Source organism: Diadema antillarum, unplaced genomic scaffold (assembly GCF_040938485.1).
Source record: "Diadema antillarum isolate AM-2024a unplaced genomic scaffold, OU_Dant_1.0 scf00000033, whole genome shotgun sequence".
In the NCBI taxonomy this organism is placed as follows: Eukaryota; Metazoa; Echinodermata; class Echinoidea; order Diadematoida; family Diadematidae; genus Diadema; species Diadema antillarum.
This window is the reverse complement of record NW_027270922.1, coordinates 1920043-1940179: the sequence shown is the minus strand read 5'-3', so window position 1 is coordinate 1940179 and position 20137 is coordinate 1920043. Positions and strand designations below refer to the sequence as shown.

At 38.3% G+C, this 20137-nt stretch overlaps 1 protein-coding gene across 1 annotated transcript in view; it reads left to right on the top strand.

Annotated features, from left to right (window-relative positions):
* The window catches only part of LOC139742804 (contactin-2-like), a 116596-nt gene that overhangs the window by 49488 nt on the left and 46971 nt on the right, over positions 1-20137 (top strand). Inside the window, exons 8-9 of the mRNA XM_071653321.1 lie at positions 9386-9508; positions 17933-18086. Coding sequence (XP_071509422.1) covers positions 9386-9508; positions 17933-18086 — 277 coding nt within the window. The remainder of the gene's footprint in view (positions 1-9385; positions 9509-17932; positions 18087-20137) is intronic.

The following is a 20137-nucleotide window of genomic DNA, read 5'->3' as shown; positions in this document are numbered from 1 at the left end:
ACAGCAAAAAAAAAAACAAAACAACTAAAGTGGAACCTAAGGCAGAGAAGGAGGTTGAGGGGGGCACGAGGAAAAAAAAAGAAAAAAAGAAGAGCATCAAGAATGTACCTGCAGGGAGATCCTCACTGGATAACAATCCAAATTTCAAAAAAGGCGTGTCTTCATCAGCCCGAAGTTCAAACTAGCGGGACATTTTGCGGTCTTAGAAAATAGCCCGATACAGCGAATGTGCGTCTTCATCAGCTCGAACAGCCTGCTTCGGGAAATTAGTCCGAAAATTGACGCATGCGCACTTTGCAATGTTACTCTGCCTGGCTCGCGGTTCGAAAGTGGATTTCCCCGCTCAAAATCTCCTATGTCACCGTATGTACGATTCTACAACCAGGGAGGTGAGCAGTACAGCAAATTCTCTCCAAAGGGATATTAAAAGCGCTACTCTTTCTTCTGTCCAGTGAGGCATCTTATATGAAATTAAAGAATTCCAATGTTTAAACAAATCCAAAATGCACACAATCTGCAAGAATCTTCAGCTAAGGTAGAGTGGACCAGAAGAAGAAGTTTACAAAAAAACAGCTAGCATGCACGCACTGAGTTTTAATAGGGAGGTGAGAGAAATCACCTCCCTGGTTTTAAAGATGACAACAACAGTAGGCCTATAGTACACACATGTGATCCTTGAATACACCGTGCGTGTAATGTACTATACACAATCACTAGCTGCTTGTACATGCGCTTTCCATTGCCAGCTGGCTAACCAGAAGCGTGGAGGGATCGAGAAAATTTCGGGCTGATGGAGACGCACCCAAGATAGCGCGCTATTTCACGAATTAGCGCTCTAGTTGACGAACTAGACCAAGATTTTTGGGGAAATTTTCCCGATCAAATAGCGCGCTATCTGTGTCTTCACTACACAGATAGCGCGTTATTTTGACATCGGACTAGTTTGGTAACCGCAAGATAGCGCGCTATTTTGAAACTTCGGGCTGATGAAGACACGCCTAAAGTGTCGGAAGTTCATTAGGGCAGCTCGAGGTGGTGAGGTGAGAATGATTTCCTGGGGGGGGGGGGAGGGGGAGGGGGAGGGGGAGGGGAGGGGGTTGATGGAGAGGAGGCAACCCCGTGATGCCTCGGATGTTGGGGTATAGCCCAGATTCCCCAATCAACCCCCTCCTGATAATTCCTGATCCCTCAAGGTATATGGGTCGTGTGCAACACCTACACCTGTATGTACTACATGTAGGTACCTGATAATTCCTGATTTGTCACATTGTGTGTCCAGGTCTGCAAACATCCCTATTATGGATGGTATATCACATTTAGTAGAATTAATGCAAACTAAATTGCTCTCCTCAATCATGCCTTTTGAAAATATTCATTATCTTTTCAAAGTCTCGAAGTTTTCATACCCCAGTTCAGCTTATCTTTCTTGATGTATTTGTTGTGAAAAATGAAAACATCTCAACAACTACACTAGCTGGTAGTTTTGACTTTTCCACTTCTAGCACAACTTCTAATACAACAGAATATTGTAAGACATCATGCTTTTTGTCAATAATTTAGCAACTACCACACCTCTTCCCTAAGCATCGTCAACACCAGGTTAAAGTGACACACCTCTACTTCTTTTATACATCTTTATATCTAGTATACAAGTTTTTCCTTTTGACCTCATTATAAATAGGAGAAAACATATTGAAGATTTTGCACAGGTCAATTGGGGACTTGCTGTTCACATCTCTCTAGCATCATATTTCTCTGTGATGTAAATGAGGAATTATTGAGTTCCATAGATATAAGTGGGAGGGGGAAAAAAATCAACACTAGAATTTGGTCTTTATACAGAAGTAAATTTAGTGTTGTTTTAATTGTCCTGCCTGCTTGCACTCACGTGTTACAGTTCATGTTTTAGTTTTCCTGTCTTCTTCAGTTTTTCCCCTGCTATCACCGTAATTAATTGCATCCGTGAGTGCGAGGGTATGTTAGCGGAGCGCGAGGCAGGAAAGGACAGAGCTACGCGGAGGGAAGGAAAGGGAGCGAGAATTAACCCCCGGGGCCTGAGGAAATTCAACAGGATATACAACATTTCATCCTCCAATTTAAGAGCTATAAGTAAACCGAGTGGAGCTGTTTAGATGTTAACCTTTTCTCTTCTTTTTTTTCCCCCGAACTTCCTTTATAATTTTTCATAGTGGTATGATATGAAATTTGTGCGTGTCGAGGTCTACAAATATATCCTCCATTCATCTATTCTTGTCTCTGTTCTAAAGTACATATATTTCAGTTGTCAGGAAATTCCAAAAACGTGACTTAGTGTGACTGAAAGTTTAGGTTTTTTGGCCAAGCAAAAATATGTGACCTTCATACTCAAGGCCAAATGTAATCCTTTCCATCAAATCTGACCATGAGGATAATGCGTAATGGACTTGACCCAAATAATGACAGTAATATGGTCATATATATACCCAGGATTGCCTCTTTGAACAGTGCAATTTGTCACTCGCAGAGACCCTTGCTATGCTTTAATAAAAACCACCCCATGGGCAGATGGCCAGATACCCATGTGCTATGGGTCATGGGGGACGCACTGGGTAAAACATCTTGTCATTATGTCAAAAGCTGTATGTGTGAGGTCCAATAACTTTCAATACTATTGTATATTGCGAAGAACAGCTGTTTTACGATACCAAAACGCAAGCAGATCTTGAAATCTGTAAATGTTTTACAAATTTTTCTAACGTCTCTATCTTTTTTAAGCTTGTCAATGATTTCTTCATGACACACAATATGAATTCAACAAAAAGTGTAAAATCAAGACTTAATTTGCCTAGAGGTTAAAGAGATACATGTATACATGTAAATGATGTTCTTTAAGAGAAATTTGCACTACAAGGAATTATAAGTGATCTCAGATTGGTGCAGATTGTAAGTGTCTTCTGTCAGCAAAGAATGGTGCACAACAGACTAGCTCCCTTTTACTGAAAAACAAAACAAAAACAAAAAAGCATTTCTCCATACGTAGTATGTAATACTATCTTTATTGTTACAGATTGCTACAAGTTGAATAAAAGAGATTTCTGGCTCCGAACTACACATGTATTTTCATATTTTTATTAAATTGTAGATGTCAAATGGCAGTGTTTTTTTCTCAGATTATAATTGCGAGTTCTTTGTTCTGTCCTTGGAACATGGATTTCTTTCGTTCTAGCATATATGCTAAGTTGGCATACTGTATTAAATAGTTTCTCATCATGGAATGGTCGATTATGATCTAAGGGGAGATAAAATGTCCTTGGAGGGATGTCCAGAGATTTCATTTGTACGTGAAAGAACAGTTTACACATGGCTGCAGGTTGCCGTTTTCGAACAGGAATAGTGAAACACGTGTTTCAAACTTCCGATATTCATATCAGCTGTCATCTCTCTCGATAACTTCTGGTTCTGTAATTTGATACAGGTAAGTGCAGGAAAAACTTGCCCCAGCAAACAGTGTTGTTAGCCAAAGTTGGTATTTGGGAATATTGTCTGACTTTGCGTGTGTCGAACAGGCACGTGCGCACAAGGGGAAAATGACTCGCAGTTTGGCTTTCTGATGCACTCAACCTAATAACCTAATTTTTTGTGTTCTGACCAGGTTAAGTTTTGCCTGAGGCAATAAATTTCATCAGTTTTTTTTTTCTGTTTTCATTTCTTTCTGATTCCCTTCTTTAGTATCTTTATGCTTTGGGCATTTAGTAACGCAAGAAATGCCCCCCCCCCAAAAAAAAAACAAAAAAACAAAAAACAAAAAACAAAAACAAAAACAAAAACAAAACAAAACAAAACAAAACAAAACAAAACAAAACAAAACAAAACAAAAAACAAAACAAAACAAAAAAACAAACACAAAACTCACCAAAATAAAAAACAAAAACAGAAACAAAAACCCACAGATATGATAGATTGAGGGATATCATACCTTTCACTGAATTCTTCCTCATCAGTTGATTAACTTAACCCCTTACGTGCCTGGTCACAGTAGCTTATTAAACTTGCCAAGCTTTTTCGTCAGCATTTAGTATTAATCCATCCAAACTTGTCAAGAGTTGTATATGAGCAAGCCCAATCAATGAATCAGGTGTGTGTAACAATGTGCCTCAGTCCAACTGCAAGGCCATAGATGGTGACACAAAAGGGATTTGGGGGATTAGGCAAGTTCTGTTCATTGACGTTAAGTTTGCAGACATCTGTGCCAGTCTTCGAAGAGATCACGCCAGGATATGCGTGCCAGTTGATGGGCAAACAAAGGGGCAGTGAGGGCAGTAAGTACAATCCTACTCCAATCCATGTTCATATAAGGTAACTGTAATGAATAGAGTAAAATCAAAATCATACAAAATAGAACGGCTTATGAAAGTTTCATCAGAATCCGACCTGCCATAAGAAAGTCATGGAGTTTTTAATGTTTCACATACTTTCAATAAACGATGGTGTAATCACAGACCTGTGTGAAAGAGATATGATAATGATGTGCTTTGAAAATATGATATAAACTGTCATTGTACTTCTCTTGAAAAATATTCTGTAAGTGTACAAATACAATGTGTCACATGATTTCTCAGTTTGAATAAGCCAAGCAACACTGTCTTCTATTGTTGTATTACCTCCGCCAAGGGAGGAGGTTATGTTTTCGTTACCGTTGGTTTGTGTGTTCGTTCGTTCGTTTGTTAGTTAGTTTGTCCGTGTGCAAAATAACTCAAAAAGTAGTGAACGGATTTGGATGAAACTTGCAGGAAAGGTTGAGAATGACACAAGTAACAAACGATTGACTTTTGGTAGTGATCCGAGAATTTTTGGGGAATTTATGAAGGATTTTTGATATTTTGGCAGGTAGGGTCAAAGAACTCGGGAGTTCAGGCTGCGCGTATTTAAGGTTTTCAAACGCACACTAAAGTGCGTGCTCCACTTTCTGCTAGGGCGAGGCGTGCCGCGCATCTGAAATTTTATGACGTAACAAAGGCTTCTATTTTCAGTATGTATACCTATCGGTGGATATCACTGATTTCAATGGAAGAGCCCAAAGAGCTTTTCCCCAGTGAGGAGAAAATCTCTTAGGGAAAAGCAAGATCATCAGTGGAAAGTAGCTGCTTGGTGGAGGTCTGCGCTCTCAGAGTGCTTTTCTAGTTGTTATTATTTCTTGGTGGGGGGGATGATGGATGGGGCTATGATGTGGCAAAGGAGATTTTTTTTTATTTACTCTTGCAATGCAGGAACTTGGTTGCAATTTAAATTGATTCTTAGACCATCAAGATCAAACTTCATGATAATTGCAGCTATTTATACTTTGTAGCTGAGTATGTGGCTCACAACCCTTAACCATAAGAGAGTAATGTGCTGCTTTAAGTTCACCCTCTGCTTACAGGGATTGGGTATGCTGTGTACTTAGACGATAGGGATTACTGTCCCTGGGAGACAGGGGGTTAAGGTCATATCGAAACCACCAAGCCACGGGTGGCATTACTCAGAGCTGCTTATCAGCACATAGGGGGAAGAGGAACAATCCGTGACCCAGTTCTCGGAAACGGCGGAACGAAATCCAAGCAGCGGCGTCCGTCCGTCGAGAGCACTGGCTGGAAAGTTCGCTCCAATCGAGGCCGATCTCTCATCCGCGACTGTGCCTCGCTTAAGTGTCTTTGTTTACGGGAAAAACCAATGTTTCTTGATGCTCTCCAATTTATGCTGTATGAGGATATTTGCAGCATACTAGTAATAAGGGTGTAGGAGTCAAATGTTCCCATCCTATCTATAAAAAAAAATTCATGTTGCTTACGGCAGGTGTCATAATTTACTTCATTTTTCTCAATCTGTTTGCTATATTGTCAAGACTTCTCATCACTCATATTCCAAACATTTCAAGACACATGTCACACTTCTATTTGATAATGTTTACATTTTTTAGAGAACTCTGTCCAAAACTAGCCTGCTATTTTGGAGCCTAAGAGTAGAAAGGATGTTTTCCAAACTTCTCTCACACCCACCTCATCAATGCATGAGTCACCCAAAAGGCTTGCAAAGCCTGACATAGCGCATGCCTCACTACTAGACACACACTCTTGTTTTGCACAAACAACTGAGCCTGTCAAAGTTGACCCACCAAGTTTGGCTTTTTCAATTGATTCTTCTTCCTCGGCAACCCTTTCTTCTCTACCTCGCTAGCTCTTCTCAACCCAAAAGAGGAAATATTAATCATGTAGCTGTACTATGTGCCCCTCCCCCCTCCACAACAGAAGGAACTTCTCCTCGATAAAATCTCAGGTCTCGCGCTCGTGTCCGAAAGACGCCATCCTCAATGCCTAGAGATTTCCACCTTTTGACCCAGGTGTATGGTGAAGTGATGTTATATGACTCTGTAAAATATTTTTACATTTCTTTAATGTTGAGTAATATATTTCACTTCCCTGTTCAGAGTGCAATGCAAAGTCACGAAATAAACTGTTGCCGTTGGTCAAAAAACTGCAAATCACTCTTCTCGGAGCCAGCAGAAGTTTTCTCACTCTCTGTAGAGAAGTTTCTCAAATCATCTTGAATAGCTCTTTGCATTTATTCCCAACTCTAAAAAAAAAGAACAAAAACACTACAGGTGCACACATAAATATAATATACATCACTGATTTTCAGCCAAATTTGCGCATAATGAGGTATACAGAGATATTTGCGACAACAAAGAATTAAAATTCTTATCGGGGACTGTCATTTATCTATCTAACAATTTCCTGCATTTATGAACATTTAGATTTCTTTATCCGTTCACATGAATTTTATGTCATTCCTATTGTGTGTTCCAAAGTATCCTGCAATGACATATCTTGGCCGCATTTGGGACTAATGTGAGAGGTCATTGGAGGTGGTTTCAAACAGCATGCCATTAGTACTTTTGGAGAAAAGTGTATGTGATAAAAACTTATTTATACACTCAGCAAAAAAAGCAAGTAAACACTTTTTCAAGTTTATATTTCTCATAGAATTTTTGGCTAAATGTTAATATATTTATATACCATATGAAAGGTAATTTAATTGGCTATCAACTTGGTAAGTCATTAAACAGGGAAACTGTACACATGGGTGAACACCTTTGTTTTTCTCTTCCAAGGCACAAAAGTAAAAATTGCACAAATGAACAAGTTGTCATTCATGCGTAAATGCTCTTCCATGAAACAATAAGAACAAAAGACGAATCTAACACAATAAAAAACATGAATTCAGTTGCAAAAAAAACCAAACATAACTATGATATCTGTATCCTTGAAGCCCAAAATATCAATAAAGGCAAAAAATAAATGAGGGAACTGAAGAATTTTCTGTGTTCACTCATGCGTAAAGTTTCGCTTTATATTGACCTGCTAGTTCGATAGCCAATTAAATTACCTTTTATGGTATATAATACATTGATTTTCATCAAAATCTTCTATGAAAATAATGAACTCAAAAAAGTGATTACTTTCTTTTTTTCCTGAGTGTACATTAAAAAAAAAACAGCGAATAGAACATTTGGAACTACAGAGAGATTTCAGAATGGAGAGGAATGGAAACAAAAATTCAGGAGGCAGTTGTTAATTAATCACTAGCATAGTTTTGTGAGAAACTGTTGTGTTTTTTTCTGAAGAATAATTAGCAGGAAATTGTTTAGGCATGAATGAGAGAGAGAGAAATATTGAAAGAGAGGGAGAAATGGGAGGGGCAGAATTAAAATGAGAGTGACATAAAAATGTAAACAATGCACGGGGAGGGGGGGGGGGGAGGGGGTAGTGACAAAAGGGATGATATGGGGAAAGCCCCCTAGAATCATGGATAAAGCGGGTCACAAAGGAGCAAACTTTGTGATTAATGTCGCCAAAGGTAGGACAAACAGGATGCTGGTATAAATTCAGTGGATCATCAGGAAAGGGGGGGGGGGATAAAGAAGAAGTGTGATATTGCAGTCTCTTGTACTGTGATTGTATTATTTCTCAAAGCAGGGTTTTGGGGAGATTGGTCTGCTTCCACTTAGTGGCTCTCCCATGCGAATGAACTCCAGCCTGTATTTTCACCAAAGACATAATGAAATAATTTTGAAAATCGTATCCCAAGGGATGATATGATAAGGATATATTATGTGGTAACTTGATATTTGCAAAGAAAGATGAACAACAGAGTAATGAAAGTTTCAACAGAATCAGAAAAGTTAGACGATGTTTGTGAACATTCATGTCAGTGAAAGTTATCTTGATCACAGAACTGCAGTATTGACAGTGTGTGATGTGAAACATCATCATTTCCAATATTTAGTTTATTTTGATACAGCACATCTTGGTTTGGCTTCATGACATTGCTGAAAATAAATCAGCAATATTTCACTTCCTCCACAACAAAGGGATAGTGACTTCCTTCAACAAACCTGTAACATATAATTCAAACCTCCCCCCCCCCTAAAAAAAAGAGAGAAAACAACAACATTGAAGGATTTCTTCACAAGTATTCAAGTCACGTTCATGTGACCAAGCAGGCTACGTCAAGATAACTGCCCCCGACAAGACCTCCTGAACACTTCTTTCATTTTGTTCAAAAATTTTCCTGATCTCTTTCTATGATATGCTTCTGTCATTCAGAGCAGCTGTCTATTGTGGGTAAATTCTCCTCAAAAGCTTGCTTGTGATCCTAAAATTAGACATTCCCTCTTACTAGTTAATTTAACAAACAAGATGCCATCTTTAAATAGTAACACATATAATGTCATGCTCTGCATTATCATTCTCAACTTTTTATCATCTCCTATTATTAACTTTGAAAGCTTGTTTTATCAACTTCTTAATTTTCAGTCCCTTGTGGCATTGAAATGTACACTTTTGTATTTAGCACTCTTAAACAAAACATGACATGCTGTCACTTTCATTCAAAACATGTCTTTCTCAACATGAAGGTCTTTTTTGCAATTGATCTGTTTAATGGTTTTGACATAGTAAGTTTGGAAATGGAAGAGGGTTTGATTTCATGACGAACATATTATCTTTGATCCAATCTACATAAATTTGTATCCATGTTCGGGTACAATACAATGTCTCTTCATCGCAGTCAACTGATTTTAAAACGATCTTTATGAATTATCACTTATTCATATGAATTTCCGGCAAAGAAGCAAATAGCAATTATACCATTGTACTTTGCAATTTCAAGATAATGTTCTTTTTCCAAGGTATTTTTGAAAAGGAAATAAACAGGCAGAAATCTGCCAAATATTTCTGGATTTTTACTTGTTGCTCCACCATAAACCAAAGTATGGTTATGGAAAAGTGTCAGCCTTGATTCTGTAAAAGTATCAATTTATCTATTTCAATTGTTTCTTCTTTTTATTTTGTCCTCTGGTCATTCATAGCTGAAGGGGACCTGTTCATCTTGTCGGTCAGCAAGGAAGATGAGGGCAGCTACTTTTGTGTGGCCAGCAACGAATACATTCCACGGGAGGTGACCTCTCGCAGTGCAACATTGACCGTTGCAGGTATGTCCACATGAGCAATGCCACATGGTGTCTTTTCACACTCAGCTTATTTTTGATGTGCTCTCTGATCTTCAGGGTGAAAGCTTCTCGCGCAAAGTCCGACGAGTTTGTCATCTCGTCAGCCCTAAATTTGGCCGGAGTGTTTCTCCGTCCCAGCCGACGTAAACTTGTTTTGACATTTAGTGGTTATTTCACCCCAATTAGATTTCCCACCGAGACGTGAACAAGGCCTCCGGGAATAAGGCATGAATCCTCAGCCACACGTAGAATCAATGGGGGTTGTCTGTTTTAAGACTCAAGAAGACATTGAGTTTTTGTTTTGTTTTATATAAGTTGTATATCGGTCAAGTGGTTCATCCTTGTCAAATTTAAAGTATAAATATATCATGGTTGGTAAACCAGTTATATTTGTCCATGCATAGTTACAGGTCATAGCAGAGATTCTTGCTGTATGCCATTTAAAACCCTTTTTGTTTGGGGGGTCATTTTTGTTTGTTTTTTAGTGCTGAACATGAAGAGTTTACAGTGTCATAATTTCTCATTTTAGCAGATTTTTTTTCCTTCCTTGTGTGTGTGTGTCTGTCTTTTTAAGGCAGATTTGAAACACAGATTTGAAGTCAATACAGTATTCATCGCATAATCGGGCATCTGATAATCGGGATCCTCGCTTAAATGACATACGCTTCCCAGAAACATTTCCAATGCACGTTATTTTCACTGGATAATCGGGCGGGGACCTCTGATAAACGGGACAATTTTTCTTCAAGCGATCTTTGATTTTGTTGATATTTTACACAAAAAATCTACCAAACTACTACAACAATATTTCAAAGATTCCCTATCAGTTGTCGTTTACATCGAACTTACAAAGCAAGCTGCGGACTGGTGTGTTTTGACCTCCGTCCATCCAGTACACATACAATCATAGCCACAAAAGCGCCGTGTATAAGTATCCATGCCATTGCGAAACACACGCTTTCGCGAACATTCTTCTCCCCTAAGCAAAGCCATGTGCTCGCTTGCAATTCCTACTCACATCCAATAAAAAAACATGCCTTGCTCACACAGCTCAGTTACGTTCAGACGGCAGGCCCTAACCTCGAGGTTTAGCTCTTGCCCCCTAACTACGACGTGTGTCCACACGACGAATCTTAACCTCGAGGTTACGAAACCTCGAGGTTAAGCTTCTGCCTCCCGTAACTACGAGTGGGTCCCACTCGATGTTAAAAACCACAAAACCGGAAGTTTCAGCCCATACTGCTAACAAGGCGTCTATTTATTCTTTAGTCCAACCCTGTCGGACTCGCTTACAGGTACTCTTTTTCTCTGTCATGGTATGCAGAGATAGCACTGCACTGATGACTTTATGCCTTTATGAAGATATTCGTCGAAAACATTTTTTTAGCGTCGGAGAAGAATATAGAATACAGTAGCGAGTTCGACGTGTTCAGTTTCAGAGATCAAGCGCATGGGAAGAAAAGATGATGTTGTTGTGTCGTGCGTCATAGGTTTTTCACGTGTAGTGTATTTGTGGTGTGCGTTTGGGAGGTTGACCTGGAAGCAGAGGGAAATTGTGGGGGCTGGAGTTTACGGCAAGGTCACTCTTAACTTCGAGTTCGTTGTTTTTTGTGTCCACACGGTGCGTAACTACGAGTGAGGACCCCCCGCGGCTCGTGGTTAGAGCGCTAACCATAAGATTTCTCGTGGCTCGAAACATCGAGCAAACCTCGAGGTTTGCTAACTACGAGTGCGTCTTCACGGTCCCTAACTACAAGCTCTAACCTCGAAGTTTCCTAACTTCGAGGTTAAGGGCTCCCGTCTGAACGTAACTTTTGAGGGCAAAGTCCAAATTCCTTATCTCTGAGTGTTTCAACTTTCAATGCACTGTGATCTGTGTGTACGTCACAATCTTCCTCTGTTGTGAATGAGCTAGAGGGTCGCGCCGAGGGGTAGCGTGGTTGTGTACTGCGCGTATTCATGTACATGTACAGTACGTCAGTGTGTGTGTGTGTGTGTGTGTGTGCACTACATGTACATGCCGTATGACGTTAGTGTATGGTGAGTGCTCATCGCGAAATCGGGCACCTCGCTTAAAGGGGCCGTGTTTGCTACTCCCAACCTGTCCCGATTATGCGATGAATACTGTATTGTAAAATACTCCAGCATTTCCAAAAGTAACTACCATACGTCCTGCATGTTTTCAAGTTTCTGCCTTTATAGATTCATACATAATGTATATACATTATGTATAAATGTATATATATGTCGAGTTTTGAAGTGTAATCATGACAGAGATCCCCAGACCACAAATATGGCGACTGATTTTATAAAACATTATTGAACTACATTTCATATATACATGTATGCAAGATGGTTTCATGTGTTTTGTGAGTGGATGCATGCACTTTGCATTCAGTGTAAGAACAAAGATCAATTGAATATTAATTGTTCTATTTCATTCTGTCTACCAAGTTTATTTTTTTAAGCACTACTGTACACACTTTAATTCATAAGCATAAACTTAAGCTTTCTAAGTTTTTATGCTGTATGTCATATATTTCACGATTCTTAGGGACCTGTATTAACAATTTTGCGAGTGGTTTGATTCTTTGTCAAGAACCACAACAATGGAATAAGATTTAGGCATCATCTCTCTGCAAGAAGACAGTTAGCATTATCTCACTTGAAGACAATATCTAGTTTTGCAGTGTATTTGCAAGTTTATTCAGTAAAGATCAGGCCACTTGCTAAAATTGCAAGTATAGATACTACTAAAAAAAGGTCATATAATATATAATATCTTGAACAGCCTTAAAGCATACATCTGAGCAAGCCATGGGTAGACTGACTTTATTGACTGATCTCTTCCATGGAGTGTACAACAAACGTGTAATATTAAATGCAACTTGTAGCTTTCTGACTTTACATCATTATGTCTGCACATTGTATCTGCTGTAATTGAATCCCACAAACAAATTTGTTTCATAGCTTCAGTCACTTCTTAGAGGAAGAAAAAACAGGGTTGAGGTGATTTGGAAAGGAAAACTAATTTTCTGCATGGAAGCTGTGCTGTGACTGTGCTGAATTTATTCTTGAGGTTTTGATAGCTATTTGTCGCTTGTCCCTAATGACTGAACAAAGCAAAACAAGGAGCAATTTAGTATCTGACATTTCTTGCCATTTTTGCCAGGTAAGGAAGTCCTCCATCTCCCCCCCCCCCCCCCACAAACACACACACACACCTGAGGGCTGACTTAAAAAAAAAAAACACACACCTGGGAATTGAGTAAAAATCCACAGTTCTTGCATGCTGTTAAGCAGCATTTCCTTTACTCAGTGCTGCAACTTACAGGAAGTTCTTAAAACCTTACACATGCAGGGGGTTTCCAGCAAGGAGGTAGTATTATTTGATTAACAAACTTCTCAGAACTTTATTACAACTGGATTTTGACATTTAATTATTGAATCATTATTGAAACTTTGTTTGTTTTGTTGTTGTTGTTTAAAGTTTCCATAAGCCCTATTTAGAATGCAATAAAATATGCCCAGATGTCTCTCTAAGGAAGTATTACTCAGTAGCATGATAGATTTTACGACCAAAAGTCTATATAAAGATATTTGTTCTTTGTCATGAAATAATTCAGAGTTGTTGTTCTGGACAGGTAAGTGGAAAGGAATTGCTATGTTAAATGTCTTTCAGCGAGATGATTTCAAAGAGCTTTGTCTCAGCCAGCCCCATCCCTCTCAATAAATATTCTCTATTTTATCAAGAAGCAATGTAACATGGAAAACCTACATTGTAGGTTGCCTCCTGGGTTAAGTAGGAGACCTTTATAAGGCACCAACAGAAGGAAAAACATTATTTTTATAAATAAAAAAAAAACAGAAGGAAAAAGTCATAACAGACTCATGACATGGTATCATTATAGAATCTTATGGAATCAACTCTTGATTGACCTAACATACTACAAAATGTACTGAGCAATTACATATACATAACCAGGAACAACAAATAAAAGATACATAGACACAAATAAATTGAAATATGTTATATTCTATTCTAAAACACACATTTCGTTCTGAATAGTACAATTTTGTGTCATTCTTCTGTTTTCTTGGTTGATAACTAATGAAAGGAAAAAGAAAATGTTTAATATAAAGTCATTCAGTTAAAGGTTGGAGTTTGGATACTGGAATGACTCACTATATTTTAGCCTGGCATAATTTGTCCAGTCACTCATAAATAAATGAGATACCCTTATTATTACTGCATGGTCATGCCTGCTTCAGCACTTTGTCCAGCCGGGCAGTCATCACAGTCCCTGTGATGTAATTATCGTTGAGTATCAGCCGCCATAACATTTGGTCCGCAGTGGTTTTAAGCCCAGAATTAGATCAGGAGAAGTGTTATATAAAAAGAAAACAAGCCAAACCAAAGCAAAAAGAAGAATCTCTTCATAAGATGAAGCAAATGTAGATGATGTAAAAACAGCTCAAAATTGTGAGTTACTAGAGGTTAAATGGAAAATGGACGCAAGATGGGGTGTAGGTATGGCAGTATCTAGCGCAAAGAGCAGCCACAAATTTCTTTTTAGTTTCAGAAATATTTGAACAGTCTGCAATTAATCAAGAATTATTCTCTCTAGTACCAATGTACATTTGCATTGGAATACTAAGCAATTGCAACTCGAAGGAATGATTGATTATTCATTAATAGCAGATTATTTAACTGTGAATAATTGATGTGGTGTGAGTGCATGAAGCACTGATTGTTGGTTCTTATCAGATTATCTACAATGTACATGTACATTGTGTATCTTTTTGGTTATTAAGAGAAATTCCATGATGATATTACAGTATGTTGCTTTGTACAAAATAAGAAAAATGAGAGATGTAAGTTGGTAAAATTTTGGGAAATATCAGACACATAAAAACAGAATGTAAATGAATTGTAAAAGTTCTGAGAGTAGAATGATTTGGTAACTCAGTGTGATCTAGATTTTGAACAGCTCGCAATTTGTTTTGTACGAAAGATTTCACTTTTTCTTTTCATTTTTGTCAAATATTTGTCACAGACAGAAAGTATCCACTGAGGAGGACATGTAACTTCATGTTAATCTAATCATGTAAAGGTCTGAAGAACAGACACTGAAGAAAAAAAAAAATTCTCTCAGGAGAAAAGTTACAATTTATGGATTTTTTGTGTACAAACTGGAGAGCTCCTCAACACACAGAATTGCCAACCTGTCTTAGTCTGTAGAACTTGAACAATTTATAATTTCTTTATGTGTTCAATTTTCCCCCTTCTGATTTTCCTGTTTTTCATATGAAGCAGCATAGTGTCAGGGTGGAATTTCCCTTAAAGAGTACTTCACCTGCAGTATAAAAATATCTCAGTCTTCTGTCCTAGGAATTCCAATATTTTTGTTTTGTTTGCTTTGTTTTCTGATTTATTTTTATTTTTTTGCTTGTTTCCAAGGCATCGTTTTTGTTTGTTTATCAGTTCACCTCTTGGCAGGTAAACGTAAGATTTTTAGCTCTAAAATGATAGTTTCCTTCCTGCTCTTCGGAACCCTCTTCAACTGTCTTGGTCAGGGGGAGGGGCGTGTTTCCTGCCATTCTATCTGTCAGTTCTTATTTCCTGCCTCTTGGTGCAAATCCTGCGGCTACCGGATGACGTTTTAATCGAGACGCGCACAATTACTGTCATTGATGGATAGATAGTGATCTCAATTTAAGTGTCACAAGATGATTACAATGAGCCGGTCTTTTCTTTTTAACGGTGTCCTCTTTTTGACATAAATATTGTGGGTAATGGAATTAGAGCGTGGATTTTTTTTTTTTTTTTTTTTTTTGGGTCTTGATAATACTACAGTATTCATCGCATAATCGGGACAGGTTGGGAGTAGCAAACACGGCCCCTTTAAGCGAGGTGCCCGATTTCGCGATGAGTACTCACCACACACTAACGGCATACGGACATGTACATGTAGTGCACACACACACACACACACACACATGCATACTGACGTACTGTACATGTACATGAATACACAACACGCTACCCCTCGGCGCGACCCTCCAGCTCTCCCTGCATTCTCGCAATGATGTAGAGTAATCGCAACCGGGTTCGATTCTTCTGTCAAACACGCGTGTACACGTAATCAATGTCAGCTCATAGTCTAGATTCATAAAACGTTACGTATTCGCACATACATTGAACCCTTCTCATCTTTCACGCTCTCCCTCCCACTCTCTCCCCCATTTCACTGAATACGTAACTGTTCATAGCCCTCATTTCAATCACGTAACTTTTGCCCAGTCACAACTGAGGAAGATTGTGACGTACACACAGATCACAGTGTACAGCTGTATTGAAAGTTGAAACCAAAGACAGTAGATAACAAGATACGAAGGCGCGCGATAACAATGGACTTTGCCCTCAGAGTGTATGACTGAGATTAAACAACGCACACAGCCTGGGCTGTATGAGCGAGGCATGTTTTTTATTGGATGTGAGTCGAGTAGGAATTGCAAGCGAGCACATGGCTTTGCTTATGTAGGGGAGAAGAATGTTCGCGAAGGCATGTGCTTTGCAATGGCATGGATATACTTATACACGGCGCTTTCGTGGCTATGCATGTACATGTACTGGATGGACGGAGGTCAAAACACACCAATCCGAAGCTTGCTTTGTAAGTTTGTTGTAAACGACAACTGATACTGAATCTTTGAAATATTGTTGTGGTATTTTGGTAGATTTTTTGTGTAAAATATTAACAAAATCAAAGATCGCTTGAAGAAAAATTGTCCCGTTTATCAGAGGTCCCCGCCCGATTATCCAGTGAAAATAACGTGCGTTGGAAATGTTTCTGGGAAGCGTATATCATTTAAGCGAGGATCCCGATTATCAGATGCCCGATTATGCGATGAATACTGTATTTACTTCCTCAGGTGTGCACTTTCTTCATTCTTCGAGTAGCATTAGCATCAGAAAGGATTTTTTTTTATGTCAAAGAGTAAAGTCAGTCACTACACAGGGCTGTCATTTTCATTTTTTAGCTTTGATTTCTTAGGAAATGTAAAGTCAGAAGTTTGCTTTCATTATGACATATTTCCATTGATTATTTAATTATCTCACACTGTGTGCCCTCATTGCTTTTATTTTCAATTTAACTATCAGACGTGAAGTTAATATTCAATTCATACCATTTTTCAATAGTGTATAATGTCAGTCTGTTTTGATGCCAAAAGTGAAGATTTTTAGATGATCATTAATTGATTTAATGATATTTGTAGCACTTCTCATCTATGTCTTTTTATTCAGACATTGCAACCACATTTACTTTATGATTACCACCAAACTATTAAATCAGATCACACTTTACTAGGTCAATTCTCAGTATTGAATATTTGGGTAAAATGAAATTTTGCATAATGCAGAATTAAATCAGTGGAATTATTTGTAGCATACAGTAGCTACTCTCAAAAGAGGTTACAATGTTGTGAGATATATGCATTGTTCATTTCTGTGTGTTTGTTGCTTACCTCTTCATATTCTAGTCCTTCTTCCTTCCTTTCCTATTTGTTTCACTTAGGCAATCTCTCATTACTTTCTTCTATTTTTGTCTTCAGTTTTTCCACTCTCTACCTTGTATTCTTTCTTTCATGATTCCTTTCCACTTTCTTATCCTCTGCCCTTGTTAAATCCCAGATTCTTTTTTTACTCATTAATATCCCTTTTAATTTAAATTATTTCTATCGTGTTTTGACCCCATTTTGTATTACTCTCATTGTTATCTTCTTTTCATACTCTCTTCTCTCTTTAACTGTTTACACTGTGTCTTCTCTCTCTCTCTCGCTCACTGTTTATTTATCTCTCTTGATATCTTCCTTTAACTTTTTCCTCCCCCTGTTTATTTTTCTATTTTATTTGTTTCCCTCTTTCTCCCATCTATCTATCCATCTACCTGTCTATCAATTCAACTGTCCATCCATATACAATATAATTCATCCGTCCATTTATCCATCAAGCTATTCATTCATCTATCAATCCATTCGTATAAGTGTCTAGCCATTTATCTCCCAATCCAATCATATTTCTATCTATCAATTCAAATATCCATCCATCTACAGGTATCTAGATCTATCTATTTATACATACATCTACCCATCAGCCTGTCCAATCATCTATTTGTCTATCGAGACCCATCCAGATGTCTATCCATCTATCTATTTATCTGTCTATCCATCCATATACAAACAGGTTGTATATATGGATGGATGGATAGACAGATGGATAGATAGATGGATAGACATCTCCATATCCATTTATCTACACTGTATCTGTCTTCATGTATATCTATGTACATGTATCTATCCATCCTTTCACCAATGTATCCATGGCTTCTTCCCACCTTCCAGTGCGTGCCAGCATCACCAACCCACCAAACAGGACCGAGGTAGTTCTGGGTAGTGAGCTCAGCCTTGACTGCCAGGCGGCAGGGGACCCTCCTCCCACCATAGTCTGGTACAGGGATGGCAGGCTGCTGACGGCAAACAGCCGCACTACCACTGGGTGAGTACTTCTGGTTTTTAATTCTGAAGTAGGTGTAATATCACCTCAATTTTTAAGGCAGTATTTGTGTTATTTTATTTGTCTGTTTGGTCATCATGTGTTTGACATCATTCCACCATTGCGAAGGGGAAAAAATCAGACACTGACCATGTTTTGGTAACAGACATTCAAACTTATAAAAGTGGAAAGTAACAGAATCATAAAAAGACAAACAAAACACACAGCCCGAGTTGTGAAATTGCACATTTGCAAACTTACTATGTATATCCTGAGTTACAAAAGTCCAGATATATTCAAGTTTAGCTTTGTCCTGCAATCATATATGATATTTTTTAGAATATTTCAATTTTTGCACTTGGATATTTAACCTACATGTATTGTGAATTCCATTTTCTCTTTAACCCAGTGAGGACGGTTTGAGTTTGCTGCAACTTGCATTTCCCATAGACACTTGCCTGAGTATACTCGGGGCTTATCCTCAACGGGTTAAGGACCACATTGACATAATATTCATACCTCTAATTAGCTCCTTTACAGTGTGATGTCAATTCAGTCTCGTACTCATCTTCTGTTCTTTGTAATGTTCAAAGCTTCATTATGCTAAGCTGCTCAAATCTCTATCTTTATGTATTTTTTTTTTCATACATGTCAGTGAATTTGCATATTTACCTCCGCCAAGGGAGGAGGTTATGTTTTCGTTACCATTGGTTTGTGCGTTCATTCGTTCGTTCGTTAGTTAGTTTGTCCGTGTGCAAAATAACTCAAAAAATAGTGAACGGATTTGGATGAAACTTGCAGGAAAGGTTTAGAATGATACAAGTAACAAACAATTAACTTTTGGTAGTGATCCGAGAATTTTTGGGGAATTTATGAAGGATTTTTGATATTTTGGCAGGTGGGGTCAATGAACTTTGGAGTTCAGGCTGCGCGTATTTGAGGTTTGCATGAGCGCACTAAAGTGCGTGCTCTAGTTTCTGCTAGGGCTAGTCGCGCTGTGCAGCTGAGGGTTTATGACGTAACAAAGGCTTCTATATTGGGAAATCGGGAGACTTTCAGCACACTATTATACACACTTTCAGCTTGAAGTATATTAAAGTACGTATGGGTGGAAATCACTGATATCTCTATGGAAGAACAAGATCAGTGATGGAAATGAGCTGCATGCTTGGCGGAGGTCTGCGCTCTCAGAGTGCTTCTCTAGTTGTGTATTTTTTTTCATAAGTGAATTTGCATATCTATGAACTGGGATGGAGCATATCATGACACTTTGCTGTACACCAGAGTTAGGTACAAATTGGTTGACAGGCAGTACGCCTTGATTGAGTGATGGTGCTCTCTATGGCTCCATTTAATCTGTCAAGCGAACATGAGATTATCAACCGACCAATCAGAGTGTGGGCTTTCTCTGACAGTGCGCCAGCATGCATGTGTGTCGTTCGCTCATTCCATCACAGTGTATAATTGCTCCCGACGTATGCCCACATTCGACCTGCTGAGGAACATATATATATATAGCGCTCATCTATGGGATGGTGTTGGTGTACCTAATGCTGATTCATCTTAATGTTATTACTTTAGTCATCATTCTTTTCCCTTTGTCTCAGCCATGGTTGGGTAAGGTTAAAGGTCATGTAAAGGTTAAGGGATGTGTTACTTGGAATAATATTCCACAGTTGTTGTTGTAATCGAGACATAAACCATTAATACAAAAAGTGTATTATGTTCAATGTAGTAAACATACATAACTGGTCAAAAATCAAAGCTGCAAAACATTTTTTTTTTTTGGGGGGGGCAATTTCAGTGCCCAACTACCCATTTGTAGAGGCTCTTAAAAATGTTCTGTTTTGTATTTCAACAAGTAGAGGAAATGAGGTGATCAAAGGAAGTTGTTGTTGTTGTTTTTAAAATTGCATAATTATGATATTTGCACATTGTGGTAGAAAAAAAAAGAAGATCACCTTATATTTTCTGTTGCACACACAAACACAAAAGTACATTTTTTATATACATGCACCAACACTTGAAAATGGAAGTTTCAGCTTCAGTTTCAG